An 18,905-nucleotide genomic window follows, 5' to 3' on the forward strand; every position below is an offset into this window, starting at 1 on the left:
TGTTTCGAAGCAAAGCAAAGATATCAATGTGGGCTGGTTCGTCCTATTCAGATATTCACACTGGGGCGCTTGAGAGAACCATATCGAAGGAAGAAAATAATAGAAAGTTTGAAACAATTGGGACTTTATATATATATATATATATATATATATATATATATAAAAGCAAGTGGTGCTTACATGGTAGGGGGAAGTTCACTCTGTTGATCTATGGTACTTTTGAAAAAAAAGAAAAGAAAAAAGAAACCGTTGATTTTGGTTTTGGTGGAGCTCGAACCCACATCTCCTTCACGGTATGTTGTCATGCTACCACTTGGCCATTCTAAAGTAAGTGGTTGAAAAAGGAGACATTTTATATCGAAGGTGTCGACATCGTAGTCAGAGCTTTACGGTCACGTGTCTGGCCATGTGGACATGTGTCAAAGTGTTAGTATGTGTCGACACGTGATACATGGGCCCTTATGAAGTGTCAAGGTAACATTGGTCCTAGGTTCCCCAAGGAGCTCAAAGTCTTAAAGGGGATGGACCATAGTGGTAATGGCTGTGGATGCGTCAAGTCTCGCTTGGTGCCACCATGGACCAAACACGATCTAGATATTTGTTGCTATATCTGGTCTCTAATTCCAATGATCCAGTATCTGTGCCTACTATACCACTGTTGCTCTCGAGCATTATCCTCTGGACCTCTTGTTCCATTCCATCCATATCCCCCGTAGCCTCCACAAGGTGTGTCCCTTGCGAGCGCCCACAGGGAAGATCTGGTCATAGACCAACTTAGCGACCGTGCTTGGCATGCTGTATGAACCTCGAAGGGCTTAAAGAAGGAAATCTATGTCAAAGTGTAAGAACAATGGACAGGCAGGTTTTCCACAGACTCTTCAGGAACAATGGACAGGCAGGTTTTCCACAGACTCTTCAGCTCCTTGACAAAGTGCAAAGAAGTTGGGGAATTGGAAGCCCATGTGATGGATATGTCTCCTGCGAGGACTTTGTTTAGGAATGCCAATTACCCAAATTCTTCGACCATAGGAGGTGCTGCAGGGAATCACTCTCTCCATTGAACAATGTGGCCAAGAAATACTTGTTCCACCTTCGCACGATACCTAACCGAAAAGAGGCCACCACTAACCTAAAATCACTCTATCTCTATTACTTAGACAAATGAATATGAACTCAAGCCACTCCAATCCTCAACCTTTGAATCCCTCAGGCCTCTAATGAAGTTCAGACTGCACATGCCTCTACCACCTAATTTCTGTAATAAATCTCAGATGACCATGTAAGGATCACCAGAATCTATAAGAGCTGTGGGAATCACTCCTGTAGGTGGAAACAACGCACCAGTTTGTGAGTCTTAAAGTGTGGGTGATACAAGGCACTAATTTCAAAACTTTCAGCAATTTAGGCGCAGAAGACTGACAGAGGTCCTTGTATTAAGACATCTATACATCTCCTAAAGTCTGCATGTGCCTGTTCTGAAATTTTACAGGGAGAAAGTGGACCCAAAAACCACAAGAATAGTCATACCTTGTATCAAGGGAAATTGCTACAACGTGAAGAATTAGAGGCTTGAATAGAACTACTTCCTTTAGACAACACTCGTTTGTTGCCTAAGTTCGTCCTTTAGGACTTCTTACACCCATTACTGTTTCACTAGACCGATAAAACACCTAAATTGAAGGTGAATTTCTCCTCCACGAGAGCTTTTGATGGGGGAGTTTCTGAGCTAAGCATAAAAGGCTATTGGAGATAATTTTTTCACCTGTCCCTCTTGAAAGAAAAACACAACTCTCACATGAAACCCTAATTGTTCTCCACTCACCATGGGTTCATAGGAGAAAGTGGTGTCCTTATAGTCTAGGACTTGTTTGGAAATAGAATACTTTGCCTCCTAAAAATGGGAAACCTGAGGGTTGATGGTTGAGATTTCAACCCTTGATGAGCCATCATGATCCAAGTTCTGGAATCACACCCTTGTAGAGGTCTTCTTAACACCTTCTTGGAAGCCTATATATCCTATAAGTTCTAATCCAATTTGATCTTATTGTAACCAATAAAATCCATGAGTGGATATTTCCTAGCCTCCTAGAATCTTTAGAAACTACCTCAATCTAGACAATATTTTTATTTAGATATTGGTTTCCTAATTAAGTAATGGACCGCGCTTTGATCCACATACCTAGCCATCCAAGGCTAGTGCATGATGGCCATGTAGCAGCCCCTTGGAGTGGGCTCCTTATGGTCCAATGTGGCCTATCACCTGGCCACATGCGGCCTGAATGTGGCCACATGTGGTCACATAATTTCCATGTTGCATCCACTAATTTTCAGAAAACCAAAAACTAAATAAAAAAATATTTTATTTCCAGATAAGTGCTTTCTATAACATTTCCATAGAAGTCCTATCCAAATTAGCGATATATTACATAAGATTGATGTGGTTAAAACTATTATTTTTTTAAAAAAGATAATATTAGGAAAGATTTCATTGGAAGATTGAGCATGCCTTTGGGAAAACTTTTTGTTCTGCACTATGCACTCCTTGATCACACTCATAATCACTACCTAGCCTCAAACTAACCCAATGGACTCATGACCCACGAGTAATCTCATGTAAGGGACTCATAATTGGCCCATCAAAGCTAGCCAAGAAATAGATAAGTTATGTGTTTACTTAGGATTGTAGATGTGCCATTCGAGGTGAGAAAAATTCATCCCCTCAGATCTTCATCTGAAGATTCCTGTTGGTGTTCCTCTCCCTCCTATGAAGGGGAAACCTCCTGATTCTCGAGAACTTCTTTCTCGTTTCTGCGATAGTAGTTATGGTGGTGCTGGTCCCCTTGAGGCTATGACCAGATCTGCTCGTATTCCCTTTGTTTCTGATGGTGGTCATCATCTCGGTAATGATGGGGATGGATCTGGTTATGATCCACTCATTTATGGTCACAAAAGTTTTGGCAGAGATGGATCTGGGTCTAAAAGATCTGCTCTTTTACATGTGGATAATATTGATAATCGAAGATCCTCTTTTATTGGTAGTGACCGTTTGAATCTGATCATACTCTTTTGCATGCGGATGATATTGACATCATTATTGGCGGAGATGGATTTGGGTCTAAAAGAGCTGCTCACGCTATTTTACATGTGGATAATATTGATAAGATAAGATCCTCTTTTAATGGTGGTGATCATCTTGATGGGGATGGATATGGTTATGATCCATTAATTTCTGGTCACAATATTCATGGCAGAGATAAACCTAGATCTAACAGATCTGATCATACTCTTTTGCACGTGGATGATAGTGGATCTCGTTTCATGAGATTTGGAGATTGTAGAAACGACGAAGAGGCTATGAGCCTGACCCTGCACCTTGGGATGGAACTGGTATTCTGGTGATCTGGTTTCAAAGGTAGATTTTGGTGCTGCCTATCGTGTGGTATCTGGGTCTGGTTATGCAGAGATGCCTGCGAAGGATAATATATAATATGAAGGAGGATAATGGTGCTGCCTTTCGTGTGGTATCTGTCTATGGTGGTGACTTCAATTCTGGTTATTCTCTGATGCCTGCGAAGGACAATATCTCTTGTTGCATTGATTTACAGAATGCTTCTTCTGTGCATTCTAGTTCTTGCTTCAGTGTATCTGTGCTGATTATTGACCACACTATTGGTTCACACACTAACAACAAAGTGGACCAGAAGGATATCATTTCTAATTGAGAACGTGTCTCTTATTGAGAAGGCAGTTAGCTCTTATGAGCAAAATACAGTCGACACTGTATTCCTATGGGTGATTCTGATGTGCAACAGGAGTATGAGGTTACAGTTATGACTAATGTCGATAATATTAGGGTGTCTGGTGATGTCGAGGATCTGCCGCCAGTGATTGGGAGTGTTTCGTCACCAGTTGAGGGTGGCGAATCCTCGCTCTTACCACAAAATGTAGTTCTGAACCGTGAAGTTTCGTTGTTGACTATGGACAACCAGGCTGATGTTAACAATGCTGCCCATTCTATGACCACACATGTTGATATCATTACAACTATGGTGAATGATAAAGCAACTGTTACACATACAATCATGCATTCCTTAGTCCATGGCCATGATCAGAAGGAATATGAGCTTAGTCTCAAGCAGGTTAGTCACTGCTGACATAGAGAAAGATGAGGAGAAGTATGATGTTGAGGCTAGTTTGGATCCCTTGCTTATGGAGGATCCGAAAACCTGTGGTAATGGCAAGGGTGTGACTGATCCACGGGGTGACACGCTAGAGGATGGCATGAGGAATATTGTTGGTGGTCACAATCCCAAGCAGCAAGTCGAAGTAAGTCATGGAAAATCTCTGGAAAAGCAGGTTGATAAGGTGGAAGGTTCTAGTAAGCGATTGCAGGATCATGCGAATAGTGAGAAGCTTCCTCAAGCTCAAACTAGATCGCAATTAAAAGCCTATTTGCCAGCTATTGGATATAAGAAGGGGCATTTAGCTTTAGGTGATACGAAAGGATTAACTCTAGTAGCTATTGGTGACAAGAAGGGGTTACCTTATAAGGCGCAACATGCTCCAACAACTTCTGAAGGTAAGGTTTCCCTTACCAAACAACCAAACCTTTAATTTTATTTATGTCAATTGCAGCTTGGAATGTCAGGGGTCTTCAGGGCCGGGGCAGAATATCGGACACTGGGCTAAAAGGACAATATAATCTTGGTCTTCTTTTCTTATTGGAAACGTGGAGTTGAGTCGTATTTGGTCTAAAAAGTTGGGATTCTATAATAACTTTATTGCTAATGAGATCGAGGGTAGATCCAGAATTTTAGTCCTATGGAATCCTTTAATTTACTCAATCAAAATGATTGATTTAAATGATCAGATGCTAACTGTGGCGGCTACTCGTATTTGTAATGGAAACATCTTAGTTGTTTTAGGAGTTTATGCATCTAATTATGTGTCCCAAAGGGGCCATGCTTTGGGACCATATGAGGGCTTTAGGAGCAACTATTATTCTTCCCTGGCTGGTATTAGGAGATTTTAATACTCTATTGGATTCCCCGGAAAAAGTGGGGGGTAGCAGTTCTTTACCACCAGATTCAAGCGATTTTGCTCGAGTAATGTCAGATTGTGCTCTTGCTGATCTTGGTGTAGTCAGAGGGTGGTTTTCTTGGTCTAATAACCAGTTGAGCAAAAGATGCATTAGAAGAAGGTTTGATTGGGCATTAGCAACTGCCCATTCAATAATTCTATTCAATGCCCTCCGCCACCAAACTGAATTAATAGGCAGATGGGGCCCCTTGACTTAAATCCCTCGAATCACTAAAATTTCCGTTTGTTGTGCCATTAGCGAAAATGAAGCAAGATCTATCGAGACTCCTTAATCAACCTTTCTCCATTTCAAACCATTCGCGTACGACATATTACATAGTCAAGGGATCTCTTGTTAATGTGTTCATAGATATTCATAATAATCCTGGTCTATGCTCTTTCCATCTTGAATTAATATGTTCTGGAACTATAATAGTAATCTACCTCTTGCCTACAAAAACCCCTTAAGAAGGGAAATGATACTACCCAAAAAATCTTATGAAATCCTTTCACCTGGATCTTTGACAATATTGCCTCATTCCACACAGAAAGCTAATAGATCAGTAGCCTTTAATATCATCCTTCCAATCATCTTTGGAAGGGAATTGATAGGAGCAATGATTTCATGTAGCCGTTGTATAGTAATATGAGGCAACAACCTTAAAAAACCATCTTATAGCCATTTTTTTGATCCAAAATTTGAAATATACACTCTTTTCATTCTAATGAACAATCACAAAAAAAGAAAAAATTGAAAACACAAATCAGAAAGTGTTTTTTAGCCCAATTTACATGGGCCGTCCATTTTGGTGAGATGATTAGATCTAGTTCTTAGAAGGATTTTTTTCATTTCCAATTTTTTTGGATGACTTTATTATCATTAGATGAACAATGTTAAAAAAGAAAAAACTGATTTTGAGTTTATAAAGGCTAAGATCTTGAAATTCACAAAATGATTGGTTCAGATTCGTTTTGGAGGGGACTCATTTTGACCATATCTAGGGGTTGTTTTGGGGATTGATTATTGAGATGAAAAGAGCGTGTGTGCAAAATTTGGGGTCATACAAATAACACAAACATGGTTTTCTAGAATTGTCATTTCATTATACTATGATACAGCCGTTGCATTGGATCATTGCTCAATTGATAGAAGTTGTATCAAGGCACAGATAATACCTGGTCCTCTCCAAACAATTTGAGGATACTTTTATGGCATTTTCTTTAATTATGTCCTAGATGTAGGGTTTTGTGGCCTTAAAAGGCCTAGCGAGCTTATTAAAAAAAAAAAAAAAATATATATATATATATATATATGGAAAAAGCTCCTGTCAGCCTATGGGCTCATAGAACAGTGTAAGCCCAACGTTCAAGATTGAATCTGGACCGATCCAATGATCACAATTGTATTTCATAATTAAATTTTAATTATTTTTCTACAAATCCAAATTACTTGAAATTTGAAGCGTCTATACTTCCAGAATAGTCAAATCTAATAAAAATATCAAAAAAATAATTTGCATAAATTAAATTGACCAAAATACAAGTGAAAATTTTTGGGGGTAATTTAATCAATTTATTTTATGTGAAATATTTTTTTAATATTTTTATTAGGTGCGCCTTGATGAGAAGAGTGTATGCTCCAAATGTCATGCTATTTGAATTTATATAAAAAATATTAAAATTATATTACCGATATACAGTCTTGACCGTCAGATCTGCTCAGATTCAATATGGGCCGTTGGGCTTATACTGTTCCATGAGCTCATGGGTTAACCCTAACATCTTCCTATATATATATATATATGGAAAATGATCCTGTGAGCCAGTGGGCTCACAAGTAAAAATGAGCCCAACGGCCTAGATTGAATCTGAGCCGATCTGACGATCACGGATGCCTGACAGTGTTTGAATTTTAATTTTTTTTCTAGAAATCCAAATCACTTAAAATTTTAGGTAATATGCCTAAAATTTCAAGTGATTTGGATTTGTAGAAAAAAATTAAAATTCAAATATTACCGAACATCCGTTATCGTCAGAATGACCCAGATTCAATCTGGGCTATGGGGCTCATTTTTTCTTGTGAGCCCAGTGGCTCACAGGATCATTTTCCATATATATATATATGAAAGATACTACAAAACGGCTATAGGCAAAAATGAACAATGATTTCGCCTACCCTCGTCACCATCCAAACTTCATCGCACGGTCACAGTTGTTCGTTAGTGTTTCAATTTTCATTTTTTTTTGTTTACTAATTGGAATGATCTGAAATTTGAAGCATGTGTACATCTTAATGAGGCGCACTTAATAAAAAAAAAAAAAAATATATATATATATATATATATATATATATATATATATATATATATATATATATATAGTAGAATATGCATTTCAGTGGGAGTCAACATATATATATATATATATATATAGTAGAATATGCACACTTCAGTGGGAGTTGACATATATATATATATATATATATATATATATATATATATATATATATAGTAGAATATGCATTTCAGTGGGAGTCAACATATATATATATATATATATATATATATGTTGACTCCCACTGAAGTGCATATTCTACTATATATATATATATATATATATATATAGTAGAATATGCACTTCAGTGGGAGTCAACATATATATATCTATATATGTATATATATATATATATATGTATATATATATATATATATATATATATATATATATGTATATATGTATATATATATATGTATATATATATGTATATATATGTATATGTGTATATGTATATATGTATATGTGTATATGTATATACATATATACATATATACATATACATATATATATATATATATATATATATAGTAGAATATGCATTTCAGTGGGAGTGTATATGTTGACTAACTAAGGGTTGGGCGTTTTTATGGCCCTGATCATGTCTAAAAGCCTTGGCCGTGGGCATGTGGCATAATCGAGAAGGGTTTGAAGTGTGGCATCCCTTGTTGAGGAGAACTGTGTGGTTTCCTGTATGTGGTCGTAGATTTGTGAGCGCTAGGGTCAAATCCTCAATAAACTTCTGTACGGTATATACACATGACAATCGCATGAGAAACAACCCTTTAGAGGGACATGCATACATGTGCATTGAGAGAGCCCCTTTGCATTATAGTGATAAGTGCTAGATTTGTTCTTAAAGGGGGAAACTGTAATCCACATTCCAAGATTTTATTATCCAACTTTGACAAGCCAATCATGAGCCCTTGCAAAGAGACTGTGGGTCATGGGATTTTGTTGGGTTGGATAAAAGAACAGTTGTAGATCATGGTTTTTGGAGTGAGTGGAGTGCCCTTTAGTGTCGCTTATTTTGATCCATTGGTACTAGTTCACTCCTGCTATATTTTATTTTGGTATTGTAAATGTTTCTTTGATTTTAATTTTTTTTTTTTCAGAATTTACAAATAATTTTTTTTGCTGTAAATTTTCGGAAAGGGGTATTTTTGAAAATTTCAGAACTTTAAATAACACATGTGGGACCAAGGATCCAGCCCCACATGTGGACCACGTGCACCTTAGGGACCACACCCTATTTTTGTAAAGCATAATAGTACGCCATTATTTGTGGAACAAGGGAGGCACGCCCTTTTTTAATATTTTATATTGTTGAAAATATTTTTTTTGGGTGGCCACGCCACTTTTTAAGGAAAATAAAAGGAGGGCACCCATTTTATTACGAAGTTTTTTTTAGGGGGAGAAAGGGGGGGCACACCACTTTTTTGTGGCAAAATGCCCCACGCCATTTATTTTTTGGAAGAAAGGCATGTCCTCTTATTTTAAACTTTTTCTTTAAATTTAAACTTGATAAATTTAAAGATGGGAAATCTAATGAGATTTGATTTCCCAATATTGTGAGAAATCTAGATGACATTTATCTAAAACAATGTAATTTTGATTTCAAATTTAAAAAGGATAGAGTTTAAATTTGATGGAATTATTTTAAATAGGAGTGGATTGGGTCTAAGTGTAAGGGGATAAGGTTCCTAATCTTTCCACCCCAAATCATGATGGCTGATTTTTGGGATAGAGGGCTCTGAATAATCTCTCTACCCCACCAATTTCCTATTTATCGTTAAAGAGTGTAGCTGGAAATTAGATAAGGCAGATCCTATTCAAACTGGGAGATAAGTTTTCTTCTATATTTCTTTCTATTTTAAAGAGTTCGTACCTATTTAAAATATCAAAAAATCTTCTCTCTTCTCAAAAGATCTTTTTTGTCTCTCCCTCACGCACAAAATTATGGGGGAGACCTCTCTCTTTTTCTCACGCCACCTTCTTCTCTCCCTCATGCACCAAATAAGCTCTCTCTCTCTCATTATTGTTCCACACCATCTCTCTCTCTCTCTCTCTCTTTTAACCAAAAGAGAGGCACGCCGCCTCTCTCTCTCCCCTCTGTATTTTTATCTTGAAAGAAAAATAGAGGTGACTTATTTTAGGTTAAACGCTAGGAAAGTGTTTGCTGTATTTTTTTAAAGAAGAAGAGACATGCCCACTTAGAGAGATATCAACTCCCAAGATCAACCCTGTTTTGTTCCCATGGGGTTTGTATAAACCCTATGTTATGTTTGAGGTCTCCAAAACCCTAGAGGAAGATGGATTGCCTACCAATCTTCCTATCTTTGAATTTCCAGTAACACCTTAAGGAAGAAAAGTGCGCCATTGGTCAGGGAATCGGGTGTGGGGTGTACCAAGTGTTGATTGGGTAACTCCAAGCATCTTCTAGTAAGTCTTCCCATTAGTTTTTGTTTGTTTTCAGTTATATTTTTTATTTTTCTGTAATATTTCAGGAACTTACATTGTGTTAAAATTTGTTATAAAAGCTAGTTTAAAATTCCTGGATAGTTTCTATTTCTTTTGGCAGTAAAATAAATATCCTAGGTTATATTTAGGGTATTGTTTTAATTTTTCAGCAACATATTGTGACCCATGTAAGTAGAATTCAGGTATTTGAAATAAAAGTAAATTGTTTTTTTGAATTTAATACCTTGAGTTCCACATAGCCACACCTTTCACTATAAGCTGTGAAGAAATGCATGCCTTATCCCTTCCAAGAGCCAAATCCAGCGCTTCTTACCTCCTCACCTCAAACTGTCTTTGCAATGTCTCTTCTGTCTCACTCAATGCTGAGTCAAACTTAATATCGTCCATGAACGGCCTCCACTCTATATTATTGGTATATAATCTCCAGAAATAGACCACATTCACATCTGCAATTTCATCATCCTCCATGAACCAAGTCCCATTTACTATTTTTCCATGGATTGTGTTGGTCCTCTCCTTTCATTGGCTACCCTATGAGCGTCACCTGTGTTTCGACCCACTTGCTTTAACCATTTGACTAGGGTTTTGTGCCACCAACTTCCCTCTCCCTTCTCTATCTCTTTGTTATAATCTACCGGTAAATTGCATCTTCTATTCTCGTCTACGTAACTAGAGGAAGATGATTCCTTCATGGAGTGAAGACTAAGAGTTTCAACCTTATTTAGAATGCATCTTCCCAAACAGCCAAATGTGCTTATGTTACATTCCTTTCCATTCCTCTTGACTATTGTAAGTGTTCTCCTCATCCTATACCTGGCCCTGCCCCTCTTCCCTCAATTCTGGACACCATCACTGTGATAACTGCTATCGAAAATTGGGATTCGTCCTTTCAAAGTGAATGGGAATTCGTTCTGGGCTTGTCTTGTTGGTAAATTGCCTCCCAGTCTCCGTCGATGAGAAATCAATCAATGCCCCTCCCTGGGGCAGGTAAATCAGCCCATGTTGACTCTCGCAATGTTGAGAAGTTTGTCATGCTGGTCCCAATCATACCGCCACCTCTCTTCTCAAGTGTGAACATGCATCAAGATCTCCCCTGATAGCCATGCATCTATCTCTACTTACCTCCCACGCTATTCAATTCTCTCCAGAAATCTTCCCTTCTCATTGCTACATTAGGCACATATGCTGCTGATAGAATCCAAGTAATTCTGACTGAGATAGAGAATTTTGCAATCATCACATCGGCTACTTTAATTATTGTTTGTCCACCACACAGAAATCATCCCACCTGCTGATCCTACTGCTTCAAGGGCAAGCCAACCACATTTTATCCAACCCTTCTGAGTGCCCTATAATCCACCCACTCCAACCTAAATATCTTGAATAAGTAAGATATCTACCTTCTTTCCTCTCACAAAATCCTCCACGGGTAGCTTGCCCATAGAATCTTCAAGGCCCCTAAATTTTTCAATTTGGAATTTTTATCACTGACAAGAGAATAGCATGTTTGAAAGATTTTGTGCAAGTTTTATGGGCTTAAACCTATAGTAAATAAGGATGTGTGTATGCAATGATAAAGTACTCTTGATGGTCAAGATATAAGAAATGCGTAACTAAACATAGGAAATATTATCAAAATATACCTCTTTTTCAAGTATTTAACATTTTACCTTTTTCTACTATTCCAACTAAAAACCTTGTGTTTTTTGATGGGTATTTTGAAATCAAGTCAAAAGAGATGGGTAACTGTTAAATAGTTAATACCGTTAGTGCATTTTGAAAAACTTCCCTAAACATATAATAATGGAAGCTCTACAATGAATTGCTAGTAGCAACATGTAGTCTTTTAACTCCATCCTGGTATTTGAGTTCTGTAAATCGTAGTACTTGAATAGTGGCATCCAAAGAGGGTCCAAGTTGCTTGAAGGACATCTTTGGTAGGTCCAAGTTGCTTGAAGCAGATATTGATAGGGTCTGGAGTCTCTTCCGCTCCTTTTTTTGTCTTGGAACTTGGGGGAACTAGTCTTGTACTGAGGCAAATGCTGTTGTGCATGTGACAGTGAATTTTGGTATTAGGAGATATGTATCAGGCATTGGACAAATATGCATGTGAAAGTATCGAGCTTTATGCTCTTCTTTCCACATTATAGTACTTAAAAACATGAAAGGAAGGAAAGATCACTACTTGCAGTTGGAATTGGCAAGAAATAAATCAGGTGGAGCCCCCTGCCTGTGGAGGCTGTCTGACCTGCACATGTTATCGAAACACACTTGTGCGAGGTGAATTCTGTTGCGAATGCACTCACGAAAGAAGGAGCTAGACTCTCCTTAGCCCTTCAAGAACCTGCTACACCTTTTTGAGCCATGAGTTCTTTTGTGAAGCTTGAAAGATGTATAGCATACACAATTTTGATTCATCTCTTGTACTTAACAGTGTATAACCTAGTTTAAGTGGGTTTACTGCCTTGTCTGTGGGGCCTATTTTTTGTACATCTTTATACTTCTCAATGCGAGTAAACAATTTAAAAAAAAAAAATGGCAAGAAATACATATGGCTTTTCCTTTTTCGAACTTGTCTTGTAACTAGCAAATGTATTGGTAGTTGCAATTTTAACGTTGTATACTTTAGGTTATGTTTGCTTAAATTTTTGAACAGCCTCATTCAATAGCGAAATTCACAACAGTAGGGGATTATATGATGCAATGGATTTAAAAGCGGCTTGGAGCCACTTTCGGTGCATATAGGGAATGAGATCTTCTCGTTTTTTTCATTGTTGTTGGATCCACCAAATGGGGATATATGACCTCGTGTTAACTGCAACAATATGGTCTGATATATGTCTAATTAGGCATTAAATCTGATCCAAAAGCATTTTTTTTTATTTTGGCATTTCATATCACGGTGAATTGTTTTCTTTTAGTGAACTTGCTGCTTTTTATGATTGTGGTGATACTTAATTGGCTATTCATGTTAGGTTTATTTTTAATTCCGAATTCAGATGTTTCTAATCTCTTCCTTCCTCTGTAACATCCAGGATGTCTTTGCACTAATGGTAAAGGAGACAGAGAACTTCATTCAAGCAAGACTTGTTTCTCGTATCCAGCCACAAACAGTGAATGAAGCCTCATCTAGACGTGATTCATCCCAGAGGTTGAAGTTTCCGGAGACCAGCTGTGATATGGATCTTAGTAAACAAGCAGAAAAGGAATCCAAAAAAAGAAGAGGAAAGCAATTGGGTCCTGTCAAAACTGCAGCAGTAGAAAATTTCCCTCAAAACCAAGATAACTCATCTACAAAAACTAAAAAGAAGAACAAAGATAATCATTCATTTCAAGTATCTGGTGCAAGGAAAGATGATAAAATAAAAGAATCTGAACTGGACATAATCTCTGAAGATTGGATTGCTGAGAGAATTTTGCAGTGTTCCTCCCAGATCAAAGCACTTGAAGGTTTGTTTTATGAGGTTCAAACCATTTCAGCTTCTATGATCTTTCAGCATATTTCATCTGTCATTTTCTTCTTATCTGTGTAATTTCTTCTATCCAGCTCTGGATGATGCATATGCATTTGTAAGATCTTTAGCAATTTACCTTCTATAATCTTTCAGCATATTTCATCTGTCATTTTCTTCTTATCTCTGTAATTTCTTCTATCCAGGTCTGGATGATGAATATGCATTTATAAGATCTTTAGCAATTTACCTAAGGCCGTTGCTAGTTACTTCTTGGAGGCAAAAAAGACACACTTCCATCATGGTGAATGCTGAGAGCAGGAGACGCCTGCTTGATAGTTTACAAAGAAAGCTTGATGAGGTCATCCATTTCTCATGTTATTGTTTCCTTGTATCAAGCAGATCAACTTATGCACTTCATTGGCTTCTTCCTTCTTATATTGGAATTTGTTATTCAACAGGGTTGTTGATTTATAAGTTCTGTTTGATAGATCATTTGATGTGATCAGGGTTATTTATGCTTAAGGTTCATATGATGGTGTATTTGTTAAAAATTTGGCATCCTATTGTCATATTTGCTATAATAGCCTCTCTAAATTCATTCTTCCAGGCATACTTAGATTTTCAGCTTTATGAGAAAGGATTAGAACTGTTTGAAGATGATCATACAACTTCAGTAAGTTATTCATTTATGTTTTTAATGAGAATTTTTTGGTTGGCATCAATATGGTAATGAGCAGATCATGCTCATTTTGTTTTTTCAGTATTATTTATTTATTTGATAATTAACTTTTTTTCAGGTTGTATTGCACAAGCATCTGCTCCGGACTACAGCTACGCCCATTATGGACATGCTTCTGCATGATCTTGTAAATTACAACTTTTTTTAATACCAATTATCTTTTACGTGATATAATTCTTGGCTGTGGACCATGGAAAATGTTAAATACTTCTATGAAGTGTGTACTCTATTTGGAATTGTTAACAAAGTTTGAATGCTTTGTCCTTTCCTTTATGAGTTTCTACTTTTTGGCAGCGCAAGTTGTAGCCTTAGGCTTTTAGTCAAAGAACTAAATAAGATCTTGCTCTTTTTATTCATGAAATGGAATATCATGTTTGGATTCCTGATGACCTAATTATGACAAATCTGTTATTTGAACTTGTTGATGCAGTTGAGGTCATTTGTACACCTGATTTAATTTACAGTATTGAAATGAACATGGTTGGAAGTAGTGAGAAAAAATATAGCCTAAAAAGATACGGTTGAGAGTAATGAAAAAAGAAATAGTGACTTATGGCCAATTGAGGAGCCCTTGATAGTACAAAATGGTGAACCATGATTTGTGTAACTGATCTCAAATAGTTGGGAAAAGACACTGATGATAATGATGATTTGATTTACAGTATTGATGGATATTTGGCTCCATTTTCTTGGGTTCATGTGATCACGTGAACTGTTGCAATGCTTCATCATTTTAGGACTCTAGCTTGTCATTGATAGATTCTAAGGTTGAACTATGTATGTGTATGTTAGTGAATTGATCAAAACGAAATTGTTTGTCAGCTGTTGTGATTCTTTAATCAATTGAAGCAAAGATATTCTCTATGTTTTCATGTTGAATTAATTGTTGTTGATAAATCAACAGGTACAAAGCTGCTGTGAGTGCTTGTTGTAATATAAATAGGCTCTTTGCCATAGTACCTTCATTTCCTTTGTGTTGTTTACTAATTAGCTCACGAGGTCTCAAAATGCAAGTGCACATAGGTTGCAGAGAATGTAACCGATTCGAACTTTTTGGTTTTCTCGTATTGCACGTGAGAGCCATCCCATTTAGTTCTCCTAGTGGGTTGCCTAAAACTTTTGCTTTTGCTTGACTTGCTCAAGTACATTCATTTTGGTAATTCTGAAAGGACCTTTTTTCTCTTGTTGGAGAAACGGTGAGGGAATTGTGCTGTGATCCTTTGCAACCCATATGTTGTATTTGAGTCATGGTCCTTGTGGATAACCTGGTTTGGGGGGTAGCGAAAATCATTCATTATGCTCTTAGAAGAGAGGAGAGAGCTGGACCGAAGGAATGGAGGGTGAACTCGTTCCTTTATACTTCATGGCAATGGAGATTCCAAGGTGCAAAGTAAATAAGTGCACTTTGCTCTATGGTTAAGAGTGGTGAAACCACAATGTAACATCAGGGGTTCCAGTCAGTCACTTACTGAAACCAACCAACTCCCCCACACCCCCAAACCCCTCCGCAATCCCCCCATTCCAACCTTCCCCAAAAAAAAAAAGAGAAAGAAAGAAAGAAAGAACGACAATCCTATTAAGTCAACTGAGAACTTGGAAATGAGGGTTGATTTTTCGGTGGTCAGAAAAATGATGTCGTTTTGAGATAGATGACTCTATCGAATCCCATGTATGGTCAAACTCAAGAATTGTTCAATCTTGATTCTCACTACTGATTGATTCGAAGGGGATTATGGTGGGTTTGGGAGTGAGATGTCATTTTGGTTGTTTAAAAGGGTAACTACAAACTGATGAATTGGAGAGAGATTGGAGGCGGATCAAGGAAAAAGTTACAAAGAGGAAAGGGTTTAGAAGGTATGGTTACTGAAGGGGAATGTTGTTCTCTTCAAGCCTGTTTTTTGTTTGTTACATGGCGATTGAGAAAAACTTTCTTGCAGAAAGCCAATTGCAGTTGGTTTTCTTGAAGAGGGTTTAATGCTACATTGTTTTACCGACATGTTAGCATTGCTTGATGACAGATTGGCTTCAATGTGCTTAGTTCCTTGTTGCTGAAGTGGAAACTTTCAGGTTGGAGTGAGTGCAGAAGGTGGAATGGATATTGATGACCTTCTATGGCACAATATAAGGCTAATGTATGTTTTGACTGGCTGCATGTATTGACTTGGAGAGGGTTCTCTGTGCTGAAAGATGCTGAATTGTGCCAGGGTTCTTAGTGAAGCGGTCATGACAAGAAATTATGGTCTGATCATTTGACTAGTTTGATAAGACAAGATTGTTACATGATTTCTCATTCAGCCTTTCTAAGAAAGTTGGTTACTTCTTATGAGCCATCACAAGAATGGTAGTCTGTTCATTTAACTAATTTGTGCTGAGATCAAGAGCTGGGTGATTCAAAAATTTAATTTAATTTCTTGGATGTGGGTGTATGTTTTGTGTTTTTTATAAGGGTTTGTTTTTTAGGAATTATAATGTGGGATTATTCTCCGACACTTGGTTTTTATTTTCTTTTTGTTATTTTTTTTCTATCACTAGTTAATTTTATGGTTTCATAGGCTTGTAAAAGGTGGGAAGTCACATTATGGAATGCTGATGTTATTAGAATTAGTTTTATTTTATGAAAGAAGAGAGTTCCTCTCTTTGCTTGATTTATAGCCATATTTTTTCTCCATTATTGTTGATTTTTACTAGTTTGATGTCTCAGAAAGAGGTGGATTTAGATTCCTAGCTTTCCTTTATGCATGAAGTGGTATTAGCATGGTATGAAGATGGTTTGAGATTGCAATGGATGGTTATGGTGGTCGAAGTTGTAGGGATGCCGATCTAATCTGAATGTGCAAGGATATCTATGACTTGACGGAAAGGGTTACACAACTATTGTGTAATCGAGATTTGCAACAAAATACCTTAAAAGGAAGAGGAACCTATAGGCTTGGATCAGTGTTTTAAAAAGCGCTAGGTGGCACCTCGGCGGCCGTGGGGGTCTAGGCCGCCCAACGCCTAGACAGACGCCCAAAACCTAGGCGGCCCAGTATAAAGGAAAAATGTTAGAATTTTGATATTCTAACCATAAATGAGGAGAATTTTGATATTCTAACCACAAATATTAGAATTTTGATAATCTATCCATAATCCATATTTAATATTTCCATGAATGAAGAGAATTTTGATAGTCCATAATCCATATTTTCATAAAATGCTAAAACCAAGCATACATTGATACACACAAAAGTTAGATAGCAGAAACTAGAAACTAAAACTAAGAAAAAGAAAGTATACAGTCTAGGACTGAATCGTCAACACTCAACAGTTAACACTCAACACCAAGAGTTAAGAGTCTTCAACTTTTCTATCTTCAGTCATCATCATCATTAGACTGAGTGGGATAAGCCTCATCATATGCATTAGATTCAAGGCCATCATCATCAAACTCAGAGTCATCTCCCTCTTCAACATAACGCTCGTCCTCCTCTGTTTCTTTTGAATTTGCCCCTTCCTCCTCTTCTTCTACCTCCCTCTTACTCTGTGGAGATGAGGCCCCAGGAGTCTTGGCTGCTCTACCCTTTTCTATCTTTTTGTGCTTCCCTGAACTCAATATAATCTGCTCCCTGGTAGCCTCAGAAACATTTTTACACAGGGCAACTTTCCCTTAATGCCGGCAAGGTTTTTTTTGAACTAGTAAATACCTCCATTAGTATCATTTTCACAATAATCACATTTAATATGATTTTTGTCATTCGGATTTGGGTTATGATCATACTTCTTAGTGTTTCAAAAAGCGGTAGGCGGCACCTAGGCGGTGGGGAGGGTTCAGGCTGCCCAGTGCCTTAGCGAGCATCCAGGCGGGTGTCCAGAACCTGGGTGGCCTAGTGGAAATTTTTTTTTTTGGGTTTTTCTCTTTAAAATAGGCTCAAATGGGTTTTAGGCTTCAAATGAACCTAAAACCCACAATTTTTCACCTTTAGTATGAAAAAAATGACCCCAAAATATGCTCAACGAGGGGCATTTCCGCCCCTAGTTCAAGCGGTCACCTAGGCTGGTTCTCGGGAGCCTAAGGATATCCACTTTTTTTTGGGCACTTAGGCCTGGGCGATGCACCCAGGCCCACAGAACCGCCTTAGTGGCTGCCCAAGCGTTGGGCGGTCCGCTTTTTGAAACACTGATACTTCTAACCCGGATCACCACTTCTAGAAGAACCTGGAGAAGATATTTCCATGGAACAAGGCTCATTTTCATCCTTTTCTGGTTCTACTAAATTCAGATATTGTTTTATCTCATTCGCATAGCATCATGAACCTTTTTACAAGAAGCAACATTCCCTTTAATACCGGCAAGGTGTTTCTTGATTCAGTTAATACCCTATTGGTATTTTCTCACAAAAATTACACCTTATACAATTTTTATCGTTTAGTTTTGGGTTTTGACCATACTTCCAACCCGGATCACTTCTTCTAGCAAAACTAGAAATAGACCTATTTAAATGACAAGGATTTTGTACATGTTTGTGTTGTATTGATCTCATAAATTGGTTAATCTCCTCTCTGATAGCTTTAGAACATTTCTACAAGAAGCAACATTCCCCTTAATCCCGTCAAAATGTTTTTAAACCGGTTTATGCCCCTTTTTGTATCTTTTTCATAATAATTGCATCTTATGCAATTTTTGTCATTCGGTTTGGGGTTATATCCATATTTCCATCATGGATCTACACTTCGACTAGATCTTGAAGAAGACATCTTAAAATAAAACAAGCAATCTAAAAAATATAGTTTTGTACTTACTTTGATTGCTCAAACTTCAAACTTCCACTTCTGAGTTGT

General features: G+C 37.4%; 1 protein-coding gene across 4 annotated transcripts in view; it reads left to right on the forward strand.

Moving 5' to 3' along the window:
- Positions 1 to 18,905, forward strand: part of LOC18440440 (E3 UFM1-protein ligase-like protein) — an 82,488-nt gene that overhangs the window by 27,168 nt on the left and 36,415 nt on the right. For all 4 annotated transcript variants that reach the window (XM_088874149.1, XM_088874148.1, XM_020671022.2 and 1 more), the window contains 4 exons: positions 12,930 to 13,344; positions 13,553 to 13,707; positions 13,957 to 14,022; positions 14,147 to 14,215. In XM_088874149.1, the coding sequence (XP_088730275.1) occupies positions 12,930 to 13,344; positions 13,553 to 13,707; positions 13,957 to 14,022; positions 14,147 to 14,215 (705 nt within the window). The remainder of the gene's footprint in view (positions 1 to 12,929; positions 13,345 to 13,552; positions 13,708 to 13,956; positions 14,023 to 14,146; positions 14,216 to 18,905) is intronic.

The sequence above is a fragment of the Amborella trichopoda genome, chromosome 8 (assembly GCF_054954075.1).
Source record: "Amborella trichopoda isolate Santa Cruz 75 chromosome 8, AtrichopodaSantaCruz75HAP2 v2.0, whole genome shotgun sequence".
Lineage (NCBI taxonomy): Eukaryota > Viridiplantae > Streptophyta > Magnoliopsida > Amborellales > Amborellaceae > Amborella > Amborella trichopoda.